Source organism: Sinocyclocheilus anshuiensis, unplaced genomic scaffold (assembly GCF_001515605.1).
Source record: "Sinocyclocheilus anshuiensis isolate Anshui unplaced genomic scaffold, SAMN03320099.WGS_v1.1 scaffold29, whole genome shotgun sequence".
Taxonomy (NCBI): Eukaryota; Metazoa; Chordata; class Actinopteri; order Cypriniformes; family Cyprinidae; genus Sinocyclocheilus; species Sinocyclocheilus anshuiensis.
In genome coordinates, this window is record NW_015539835.1 from 1,047,159 (window position 1) to 1,059,633 (window position 12,475).

Genomic DNA, 12,475 nt, shown 5'->3' on the forward strand with positions numbered 1-12,475 from the left:
ATATAATATAATATACGAGTAACATCATCCAAAAACCTCTGCAGGTAACTTCATTATGTGTTACAATGCTTCTAGAAATTAGCTAAATTTATTTAGGATCAAACAGATAATCAAATAATCTTTAAAATCAAAGTAATACTGCATTATCTTATGTCCAGCATCTACAGTATGTCACTAAATATTCAACAGTCCATTTGGTGTGACGACCTACTTCCCTTTTAAGCCATGTGAAAGACCAGAGGACAAGATCTGAAAGGAGAAGTAACCATCATTAGTGACATTTATTAACATCACTCACAACAAATTTGTTCACAAGGATAACACACGGATAGGAGGTAAAATATTCCTTCACATATGGTGTGTGGCTGCACTGAATGCTCAGTGAAAGGTAAATTAACTTATTTTATTGTTTTTTAAAATATTGATATGACAACTGAACAGAGTGTGACAACACAGGCTTCACTGACAAAGACACTAAACTGTTGCACAATCAGGGATTTTGCTGCATCAGTTGATGCATTTGGCACTTTAATATCAGTGCATCCATGTGTCTCTGGATTTTGATCTGTAAATCTTGCTCACTTGGACATGAAAATTATTCTGGAGCATCAAATGATGAATAAGTCAATCTACAACACATCCGGTGGAAAACCTACCATTCCACCAAAACCAAACCTTAATGCTTCACACCAGTCAAGCCACTTTGGATCCTCTAGCAGAGTGGCTCATGCATTGCGTAACTTTGAACAAGGAATGGACAAGCAAACGGCAGTAAACTACAACAGCAATGAAAGAAGATACTCTGAAAATATGAGCCAAGGTGAAAGGTCTGTGGTAGTCGGAGCTAGATTGTCATGTCCACCCAAGACAAAGGACCGAGTAGAGGATATATCTTCATTTTCAAGACTTACGAAAAGTGGACGGATGCTGGGGGAAAGAAATCTTCAACTGGCAATAGATCATGTGGATGTGGGTCGATCAGGTAGTGAACATTTTGAAATCTGTCTCTAATACGTGTGTGCTTTATACTGTATATGCCTAAATATGAAATAATGCTGAAAACAGTGGTTCTCGGTGATTGTTTTACTTTGTGTTTGCTATTACTTGATGTAGGTTTTTGTGATGTAGCTATCACATGATGGAGGTTTAGAGTCGTTAAATTAAAACCATATAACACCAACATAAATACAGGGGGTACAGGAGTTGTTCGTAAAACATTTTTAGATTTTTTAAATATTTTTATTTTCTTTATTTTGAAAACCTTGTATTTGTCAGTGACCCAAATGCAGGTTAACTTGCAAGCAGGATAAACATGTTATGTGCACTGAATTAGCTGCTGAGAGCATGAAACCACTGAAATTCAAGTGACATTTAAATTGTGTTTGCTCTTGTACAACATAACATTTTTGTTGGGTTGCAACTTTATGTCCGATGTTAAATGTGGGTCTTCAAGTGAAATCAATTAAGGACCACTGGCTTTGAGCATTGTACAGTAGAAGGCAACTGATCACAAACCCCTGCTCCTTTCCATGGCCAGTTATTAAATATTTTGGCTAATCTGATTATGTTCTCACCTACAAAAAAGGATGTAGAACTCTCAGCTAATTTTATACCATTTTACCAGCACAAAAAATGAAATGTGGGGAGAAAAAAGTAGATTATGTCTAGGTCTGTTGATAAGCTTAATAAAGCACTTGACTACCCTTCTTTCCCTCAGCTCCTGATGGCAGTGAGGTGAATAATGTGAGTGGCACCACAGAGAATCATCAGGGCTCAACTGCGCCACCTACCCACTCAGAGGAGAAACACTGTCATTGCCTCTGCCATCTTCAAAGGCCTGGTATGAAACTAGTCTGGGTACCTCTATACGAGGAGAAAAATGACATGGATACTGTGATTGAAAAGAATCACAAACATCTAAACAGAGGAAGTCAGAGAAATAAGGATGTTTTACACCTAACCAGCAATAAAGTCAATTCGCTGCAGAACAGCCCATCTCCCAATTCAAAACCCCAAGAGTTGCCTCCATGTATAAATTGCCAAAGCTTTCTACTTCACCACAGCCCTCACAAATTAGCAGGGAATGGATTTGCATATGTCGATGAGTCAATTCCAAACCACTCAAAACCCCCTTTACCACCAAGGACTTATCAGTCATCTGAGTATAAAAATACCCAACAGTATGCACAGCTGGAGCACACCGATTCTCAAATATATTTGGATGTTTTGCCATCAAATGACAATAAAGTGACCCCTCCAGCTGTCCCTCCTCGACCTCCCCCACGACTTCCTCTACATCCTCCGTCCCACCGAAAGATAAAGAAACGGTCTTCCCAGCCAGCGCTGGCATGTGTAGTCTCTCTTCGAGGCGGCGGTCCACCAATCAGAAACACCAGCAGCAGTGAGAATGGAAAATTGTCTCACCGCATATCTATGCCAAACCCATCAGGTGAGTGCAGAAAATTTTCCAAATATTGCTTTTTACTAAAGCACAGCACACAAAGCAGTTTCATTAGAGAAAAAAAAAATTGTGCATGACTGTATATTTTAACTATGCACTTTTTAAGATAGTGGCCAAGATTTTGCCAAGCATGACATCTTGTGTTGATCCTAACAACTTTCTTGTCAAATAAACATAGTCTCAAATGTCGAATAAACATAGCCCTAAACCCAAACATTAAGTATTGTAACATTGTCTAAGCCCCTAACCTCAGACCTAATCCTGACCAGTGTTGGGGGTAACGCATTACAAGTAACGCGAGTTACGTAATCAGATTACTTTTTTCCAAGTAACTAGTAAAGTAACGCATTACTTTTTAATTTACAAGAGAATATCTGAGTTACTAATGCATTACTTTTAAAAGTAACTTTCCCCAACACTGATCCTGACCCTACCCTAATGTTGATCCAGGAACATGTCCTACTTACCAAAATAATTTTGGGCATCAAGGAATTCTATCAGTTATGAGTTTATTTATTTTTTTTTATATCTGTTTTGAAATGCTTTGTCAGAACTTAAAATGAAACACATATGTCTAGATTTCTGAAAAGCTTCATGATTGTTTTCTAGGTAAAAGCTATGAAAATGATGATTTTGAAGACTGGGAGTCTATTGACACGGAAGCGTAAGTTTACAGCATCAGTAAGTTGTTCTCAAAAAGTGTGCAAATTATGCAATGATTTTTAGAGGGGTCAAAGAATTTCTATCATTAATTTCAGGGAGTAGGTTTTGTGTTGCTCCTGGTTTCTTAAAGACATTGTAAGAAAAACACTAAAGGTTTTTGGGTAACACTTTACAATAAGGTTCCATTAGTTAATGTTAGTTGATGTATTGACTAACATGAACGAACAATGATCAATATATTTATTACAGTATTTATCAATCTTTGTTAATGTTAGTTAATGAAAGTACAGTTATTCGTTGTTAGTTCATGTTAATTCACAATGCATTAACTAATGTTAACAAGCACAAATTTCGAGTTTAATAATGTATTAGTAAATGTTGAAATTAACATTAACTACAATTAATAAATGCTGTAGAAGTATTGTTCATTCTTAGTTCATGTTAACTAAAGTAGTTAACTAATGTTAACTAATGAACCTTAGGTTACACTTTATTTTAAGGTGTCCTTGTTACAGTGTAATTATACACGTAAGTACTGAGTAATATTAATTAACTACATTAACGTTAGGGTTAGGATTTGGGTTTGGCTTAGGGTTACTTGCATGTAATTATGCATAATTAATTGTTATTATAATAGTAAGTACATGTAACGTGTAACAAGGACACCTTAAAATAAAGTGTTACCAAACCTTATTGTGAAGAGTTACCGTTTTTGATTGTGTGCAAATCTGTAATGAAATGATTACTTATCTTTAGTTGATGTAGTCAAATACAGCTTTCCTAATGGGAAGTGAGACAGCCTAGTTACCTCCTCACGTGATCGAGACTTTCATTTGTGACCGTCGTTTTAGTGCACTTTACAAACTAACTTTTGTGGTTACTTAAATGTGTTAAAATGTACTTAAATGTAATGAATGCATACTTTTATGACCCCCCCCCCATTTATTCTTATTTACTTTATACTGTATCTTCAACATCTTTCAAGTAGTAGGCTAAGAGTTTAATTTACACATCCTCTTTCCCTGAAATAAAAATCTGACATACCAACCTTTGAGGATTTGAAAAAGAGAGGTTTTATTTCTGGCTCTCTGCTAGTCGAAAACAGTGGTCAAAATGAAAATATGAAGTGGTGGGAATTGCCATTTTTTGTCTCCCAGTTTTGTTAACACATCCAGAGTGTTTTTTTTTTTTTTTTAACTTGACAAATGACTTTAAAAAAAAATGTCATTAGACCTTTATTATTTGTGATAGATACTCATTTGAGCCCTGTAACGTGTGGCCAGGTTAAGCTGTTGTGGGTTTCTTACAGGCTGTGTGACAAAACAGGAAGCCCACGGAGAATCTCCAGTGACTGGGAGCCAAACAGCGACTATGGTGAGATAATTAAATTAATGTATAATACACACACAGAGGAAAATTTTTCATCCATTTCAGATGTCTAAAAACAAGAGTTAATGATCATTTCTGGTTTCTGGTTTTATTATAGAACTTCACTGGTTAGATTAAATGAACATTAGGTGCAATAACATTTCTTTGAATCTTTTGCTGTTCAACCAAGCATTCTCAAAAACAATGTGTCATCCTCAGAACCTCTATATCAGATCTACCAGGCAAAGGTCTCGAAAGAAGCCGGTCAGATCCAGTCTGATAGTCCTGATTGCAACAGGAGGAGTGTTAGTGAAACCCTAGGCCTCGATGGGCCCGGAGGTCTGAGGGTGGTTGGCACCCGATCCAAGAGAGGCCTTGAAGAGATTACACTCTGGCAGGATTTAACAGTGGTGAAGGAAAGTGGAGTGTTACATAAACTCACTCGCACTGAAAAACAGAGACAAGAGGTGAGAGTAATAGTTTACCACTGTTAGAAATAACTTTACATCTTTCTTTACCAAATTCAGCTTTGTTACATATTCTTATTTTAAATTTTACGTGTGTGTTAGAGCATGTTTGAGGTGCTCACCTCTGAGGCCTCCTACCTGCGCTCCCTTCGTGTTCTGAAGGATCATTTCCTGGGGTCACGGGAACTCAGTGAGACTCTGGTCATTCATGATAGGAAGGCCATCTTCTCCAACCTTTTGCAGGTCTATGAAGTCAGCGAGAGGTGAGAAAGAGAGACAAGTTCAAGAGGATGACAGATGAAAGAAATGACAATTTTGTCATCACTTATTTAGTCTCAACCAAAAAAAACTACTACCCCATAGGTATGAATGCACATCTCTGTTCTCAGGTTTATAGGAGATCTGCTGAAGCGAGTAGATGAGAGTGTGGTGATATCTGATGTGTGTGACATCATTTATGAGCACTCAGAGAACCATTTCTCAGTCTTTATTGATTATGTCCGAAATCAGCAGTACCAAGAGAAGACCTACAGCAGACTGATGTGAGACTTTTACCCATACCTACAAAAAAAGAAGAATTTTAATGTAAAATATTTTAAGTTCAGTTTTAGTGATCATTAAACATAGTGTTGTTGGGCATGTTGCTTATGTGTATGTGTGGTCCTGGCAGGGAGAGTAGCAGAGATTTTTCTCTTGTGATGAGGCGGCTAGAGTCATCTCCACTCTGTAAACGTCTGCCCTTCACATCCTTTATGCTTCTGCCCTTCCAGCGAATCACACGCATCAAAATCCTTCTACAGGTGAGATACACACGGCTAATGTTCTCCAAAAATACTTGTTACTCTAATTTTTCCAGTAAATGTGAAATGATCAGACCTTCAACCTTTTGTAGAATATTCAAAAACGGACTGCAAAGGGCAGTAAAGAAGAGGAAACAGCTTCCAAGGCCCTGGCTTCAGTGTCTAAGGTAAAATCAACTAAATCAGCATTGAGCCTTGAGTTTGATTGACTGAGTGCTGATGTTTAGTATAACAGCTGTAAAACATTTTAGTGTTTACAACATAGAATTTTAAATTCTTCTTTAGCTGCTTCTGTCTGAAATATCAGTATTAACTGCTTTAAAGCAATATCACACTCACAATTGTTTTGTTTTATTGAATATCAGCACAACTGTGAGCTCCTGTGGGTAACGAGTACACAAGTGAAACAGTATACAAGTACTTTTGCTTGAGTGATATTGCTTAAATATAAAATATAATGTTCTGAATCCAACATTTGATTGGGTGAGTCACATTCAAAACTGTTTTACCATGGGCCAGTGACAAAAATAAAGAAAAATCTTTTAAAACCCTAGTTTAAAACACATACACCAAAGCTCTTTAAAATGTACTCTTTGAATTCATATTGGTTCCATCTGGTTTTGAAAAACATGCGGTGTAATATCAAGTAAAACATAATCACATACAGTACATATTGAAAACATGGAAGTATGTACATCTTAATCACTATTTTCAAAATATTTTTTAAATAAATGTTTTATTATTATCAAATATTTTACAAATATGAATTCATACAGCCTATTACAAACTATCATCTTATCAAAAAAGGTCAAGATATTTGATATTTTCTGCATGGATCTGTATGTGAGTTGCACCACACTATGCACTTTAATTTTTGCAGCAATAAGATTTTCAAATATTAATAAGCAGTGAAAGAATAAAGGAATAACAAAATATTGCCAATCTACTTAATAACCCCCTGGTAAACTTTTTCTCTTTTTTTCCCCCACATTTTCTTTTTTATAGAACATTTGTCATGTTGCTGATTTCATAACAGCTTTACAAAATGAGTGTTGATGTCCCTGAAGTAAAATAACTGTAAAATGGGCAACTAACAATAAATCTAACCCACCTTTTCAAATATGATACAAAAATGTGAAATCTCTCCATATGCATTTGTTCTATCATTCCTATCCAGCTTTGATTTTCACTTGTCATCGTTCTTAATTGTAGCTAATCACGCAGGCAAACACACAGGTGGGGCAGATGAAACAGATGGAGGAGCTCATTCAACTCTCTTACAAGCTGGAGTTTGACAAACTCAAGGTCTGTAAATGCATTACTGCACTAGTCAAATGGAAAAACAAATTAAAGTTTTTTGTTTTTTTTAGAATACATCCACATGTGCTTCACAGAACCCAAGAGGGCTTCAGTTATCTTGTTTAAAGATAATGCTTAGAAGTAATAATCCCCTTTTCTGAAAATGTTTAATGTGACATCAATATAAGATCCAAAGAGCAACTCAAGAGCCTTAGATAGCAGAAAATAAATTGATTAGTAAAAGGTTATTATAACTAGCCGCAAAGAACCATTAAAAAACATTTAACATATTTAGTTCTGTTGAAAATACTGGCAGAATGTTCACTTTTGGGTGAACTATTTAATCAAACGTCACCTGTCAGTGGTCTTAATATTGTGGCTGATCAGTGTATATTATTAATAGAAAATATTCTCCTTTTTTTTTTTGCTATTTGTGTTTCTTGATTTCTGCAGGTCATTCCAATTGTTTCTAAAACACGCTGTCTAGAAAAACAGGGAGAACTACAAGAGCTGTGTAAAAGAGGGTCTCTCTTCAACATCCGCAACAAATATACCGCAGTGTACATGTTCCTCTTCAATGACCTTCTCATTCTCACTACAAAGAAAAGGTTAGAAGCATATGGTTGAGATTAACCTTCAAAAACAAAGGAAAAATAAATTTAAAAAATCTTTGTAGGGATGATGTATTTTTGTAGCCCAATATCACCCTGGGTCCCTCAACAAAATCCCAATAGGATTTTCCCATTGACTTTTTAAAAGCTCTGTGACTAGTGAAAGTTTATCATTCTTACACCTTTTGTTCATCATGATAATCTTCCCAAATTTTATGGATTTTAAAGCCTACATGTCATCACCAGACATAAAAAGCTAACGTTAGGCTATAAACTACCCCATGGTCACATGACTTCAACGTATTTATTTACAGTTGAAAAGTTTGAGTTAACAATCTGCAAGAGCACACATAACCTACATATTACATAAATAAGTGGTTTTACTGATGTATTTTATATTCTAGAATAAAATGTGGAAATATTTTGAGCTCGTGTTAAACACAAACCTTATTTCAGGCATTTAAAAAAAAATTGCTGTGGCACGCAATGTAATGAATGAGTTGAGCGAATCTTCGGCCTCATGCGGTGCCCTTTTTTGTCTCTCTCTCCTCTCAGTGGTTGTCCAGACCGCTTTGTGGTGATCGATCATGCTCATCGGTCTCTGGTTCAGGTACAGGCCACAGAAAACAATCTTGGGCCACACTTGGATCACTGTTTCTGTCTGACCTTCCTGGAAAACTATCGGGGGAGCACCTGTGAACACTTGCTCAAGGCTAATACAGAGTAAGATGCATGTAGCTCAGCAGTTTTATTCTAGACAGAAATCACTGTCATTTTAGATTTTTAGCATTCTGACCTCTCATTCTTTATAACACCCTCGCCCCAGGTCAGACATGCATAGGTGGATGGCTGCTTTCCCACTGATTAAAGCAGCACTTGGGGAGGAGAAGATTTATGAGGACTGGGGTGAGCTTTTAATTCATTACCTCACAGATACCGTGGGAAACATCACACAATGCAGTAGCATTGTCTTTTAATGGAATGCTCTCCCAAAAATTAAATCATTGGTCATTTACACCCCTTCATGTTACTGCCAAATGTTTCAAATTTTTCCATGGAACACTAAAGGACTTCTAAAGAAGAACTGTTGATTTACATACAGTAAAAGTGAATGGTGACCAGTGGCTGTTAAACTCTGAAAAATGGGATTGTAAACCCTAGTAAAAAAAATAAAAATAAATTATATATTAAAAATACATTAATTTCATGCTAAATATAGGTCAAATCCTTTAACATATTTACTGACATATCGCTCAAGACTCAATTTTTATATCAGTATGGTAACACTTTATAGTAGGGAACACTTTCACTTATTAACTACAAGTTTTCCCTCAAAAAAATCCTAATTTGCTGCTTATTAAAGGGTTAGTTCACCCGAAATTGACAATTCTGTCATTAAGTACTCACCCTCAACAGCAATGTAATTACCACGATCAAGGTCCAAAAACATAGCAAGGAGATCAGTAAAATAATCCATGTGAATTGTGTATGTAAAATGTAAAATTAGTTGAATCCCTGATGTCACATGGATTATTTTACCGATCTCCTTGTTACGTTTCTGGACCTTGATCGTGGTAATTACATTGCTGTCTATGGGAGGGTCAGAGAGCTGTCAGAATTAATCAAAAATATATCTTAATTTGTGTTCCAAAGATGAACGGATGTCTTGCGGGTTTAGAACGACATGACGGTGAGTAATTAATGATAGAATTTTAATTTTTGGGTGAACTAACCCTTTAATAGTTAGTAAGGTAGTTGTTAAATCTAGGTATTGGGTAGGATTAGAGATGTAAAATAAGGTCATGTAGAATAAGGCATTAATATGTGCTTAATTAGTACTAATAAATGGCTAATATTTTAGTAATATGCAAGCTAATAAGCAACTAGATAAGAGACCCTAAAATAAAGTGTTACCAAAATTATAATTAAACTTTATTTGGAGTACTACTTGTACACAATGCATATTTCTTAATATTAATCCTAAAATGTGTTATGTCACTATCGATGAGGATTGTATGGGCTTTAAAGATCTTGCATTTAAAGGCCGATATTATTCAAAGTATACCTAAAGTAAACTTGCAATAGTTCTACTTTTTGCAATAGTTCTAATAATAATCAACAATACTTCAGCACTACAAATAAAGTGCAAAAAGAGTTGTTCCAATTTAGCAGACTATAAGTATACCAGTTTAGCATACTAAAAGTACAATTGCAGGACATAAGTGTATATACATAAAGTACATAAATGTGTAAATGTATTTGTAGCAAACATAGCATGAAATAAATGTATTTCAAATACAGTACATTTGAGTATATTTATTTTTCACTAGGAAAGCTGCTTCCACTCATTCCACTTAAAAAAAAAAAAAAAAGGTCAGACTTTATATTAAGTGGAATGAACTACTATGTACTTACATCAAAAAATAAGTACAATGTACTCATTGTGTTCATATTGTATTGCAAAACACCTTTGTTGCTATTGAGGTGGGATATGGTTAGGGACAGGTTTGGTGGTATGGGTAGGATTAAGGTTGGGTTAAGGTCTAAGGGATGGGTCAACAGTGTAATTATAAATGTAATTACAGAAATGACAGATGTAATTACATGCAGGTATTTTTAAAACAATGTAAAAACATGTACACAATAAGTGCATTGTACCAAATTATTCATTTAAATGCAAGTATATAGTAGTTAAGGCCACTTATTTAAAAAAAAAAAAACAAAAAAAAAAACACTTAGAGAACGCTTCCGCAATTATATTCTGGATAAGGTCTCTATGATACAGTTTATCCTGCTATATAATGAGTTTAATTTTGTGTGTGTGTCTGTTTGTCAATCAGATTGTCCTCAAGTGCAGTGTGTCAGTCAGTATGTGGCAAAACAGGCAGATGAGCTTAGCTTGGAGCCATCTGATGTCATCAATGTGCTGCGCAAAACCAGTGAAGGTAGTTAAAATAAAATTACTTACATTTTTTTTTTTTTTAATTCTCAACTAAAATTGATTTCCATTTTGCTCGTCAAGGTTGGTATGAAGGCATGCGTCTCTCTGATGGAGAGAAGGGATGGTTTCCAGCAGAGAATACATTAGAAGTAACTACTGATCACCAGAGACGGCGGAACGTGAGGGAGAAGTACCAAATCACACAAGCAACCAGTCAAAACACTCCAAGTTGACTCCTATATACTCACTGCCCATCTCATTTGCCCTCACTCCCCAATAGCTTCCACTTCCACACACACACACACACACACACACGAAGCAGGGGCTAATTAGTAACCCCCTTGCTATAATTATCTTTAGAATATGAAGAACATCAAGAAGTTTTTAAAAATGTTCAAAAGGAAGCCTGGATTGTGAAAAAAGACATTTTATTGGACAGATCTGCTGTTGTCATGAGGTGACTAACAGGACGAGCCCCTTCCATTGTGCTGTCAGGCTCCACCTTCAGCTCCATAGAAACAGTGCAAGCAGGTTTTATTGCTACATTTATAATAAACCAAAAAAAAAATTTTTTTTATTTTTAAATTTTTTCATGTTTATCCCAATGATAATGCCCGTGTAGGTGAAAATGCCCATGTTGGCTGATAAAACAGTCTTCTTTGACTTTGCTGAGACCTGTCGCCTTGGATAAAGCACACCACAAAGGTTTTTGATTCAATTCCTATTTAGAACACCCTATTCACAAGTCACCCAATACAATATTTATTAATATGCGTGTAAAATCCGTTAAAATGGGGCAGATTTACCCTAGTAAATACAGATTGCACATTTAATTTCTTTCTCAAAAGTATAAACAATTACCTTTAGGGGTGTCATCCTCCAGCTGGCAGTGAGTGGATTTTTTGATCTGTAAGAGTATAGTGAATAAAGAAATTAATTAATGCTTTTTTTTCACGTAAAGTTATATTAATCTTAACAGCCTGTTAGCCTTTTGGATAACAGTACAGCAATTAAGGAATATGCATTGTTATATTCAGGACCAGGATTGTGAAACTTTGTTAGCTAAACCTCTACAAATGTAAATATTTTTAAGTACCACTTGAATTGACTAATCAGCTTTCAAACAGGAGAGGAAAAACTTCCCATATCTTTTGTTACTGACAGCAAAGGCTGTGTCCAATTACATACAACAGTATTTTGGTGTCGGTTCATCCATCACTTGGTAGTAGCCAAAGGAGGCTGATGCCAAAATGTGACATGCCCGGTGACATCTGTGTTTCACAAGTAATTATTGCCTGACAAGAGCATGACATCCTCAGACCCAAGTATCAATCTCAGTAGGTTGTTTACCTGTTAAGATATCTTGTGAATGTCTGATCTGTTCCTCACCTCTGCCCTCAGGATGCCTTGTGTGTGAGTGCAAGGCTGTTTTATGTGCGTGTTCCATAGGTAGAAATGTGGGAGAATGGGATGGCAGGTAGATGGCAAGAGTGCGACTTCCATTTTCTGGATAGACACAGCCAAGTGGAACCCTGAACCCAAGAGAAATACAGAAAACTAACTAATGGTAAATAGTGGGATATACAGATAAATATACTTTATCAGAGCCACACATTTACACACTTAAACTGCATTTTTCTCTGATGCCTAAATTTCAAACTTCAATAAAGTTCTTGTCTGAAGTTTTTTTTTTTTTTAGCCTAATAAGTAGGGGCTTACAGAGTCAATGCATATAATAGTTTAGTAAATACACTTTCTCATAAGCCCAGTGCTTGAAGAGGGCCGGTATGCAGTGTTGTGCCCAATTCTGACCCCTGCCAGATTATTACCCCCCTAGTATTGGTAGGTTTAGGGGTAGGTGTGGG

General features: G+C 35.9%; 2 protein-coding genes across 5 annotated transcripts in view; one reads left to right on the forward strand and one right to left on the reverse strand.

Moving 5' to 3' along the window:
- Positions 1–326: 326 nt before the first annotated feature.
- Positions 327–11,178, forward strand: arhgef15a (Rho guanine nucleotide exchange factor (GEF) 15). Its single transcript, XM_016480616.1, has 15 exons — positions 327–982; positions 1,718–2,449; positions 3,071–3,125; positions 4,434–4,498; positions 4,712–4,959; positions 5,062–5,222; positions 5,349–5,501; positions 5,630–5,759; positions 5,852–5,926; positions 6,972–7,064; positions 7,512–7,666; positions 8,225–8,392; positions 8,496–8,575; positions 10,510–10,614; positions 10,692–11,178. Exons 1-15 carry the CDS (start codon positions 589–591, stop codon positions 10,841–10,843), a joined length of 2,766 nt encoding a protein of 921 aa, XP_016336102.1. The 5' UTR covers positions 327–588; the 3' UTR covers positions 10,844–11,178.
- LOC107684368 (uncharacterized) overlaps positions 11,025–12,475 on the reverse strand; it is a 23,926-nt gene continuing 22,475 nt past the window's right edge. Inside the window, exons 17-19 of one of the 4 annotated variants that reach the window (XM_016480618.1) lie at positions 11,961–12,142; positions 11,472–11,517; positions 11,025–11,150 (exon numbers count right to left, since the gene is read on the reverse strand). In XM_016480618.1, the coding sequence (XP_016336104.1) occupies positions 11,483–11,517; positions 11,961–12,142 (217 nt within the window). In that variant the 3' untranslated portion in view covers positions 11,025–11,150; positions 11,472–11,482. Of the gene's footprint in view, positions 11,151–11,203; positions 11,293–11,471; positions 11,518–11,960; positions 12,143–12,475 lie in introns of those variants that run through there. The other 3 variants (XM_016480620.1, XM_016480617.1, XM_016480619.1) reach the window with 3 other exon arrangements.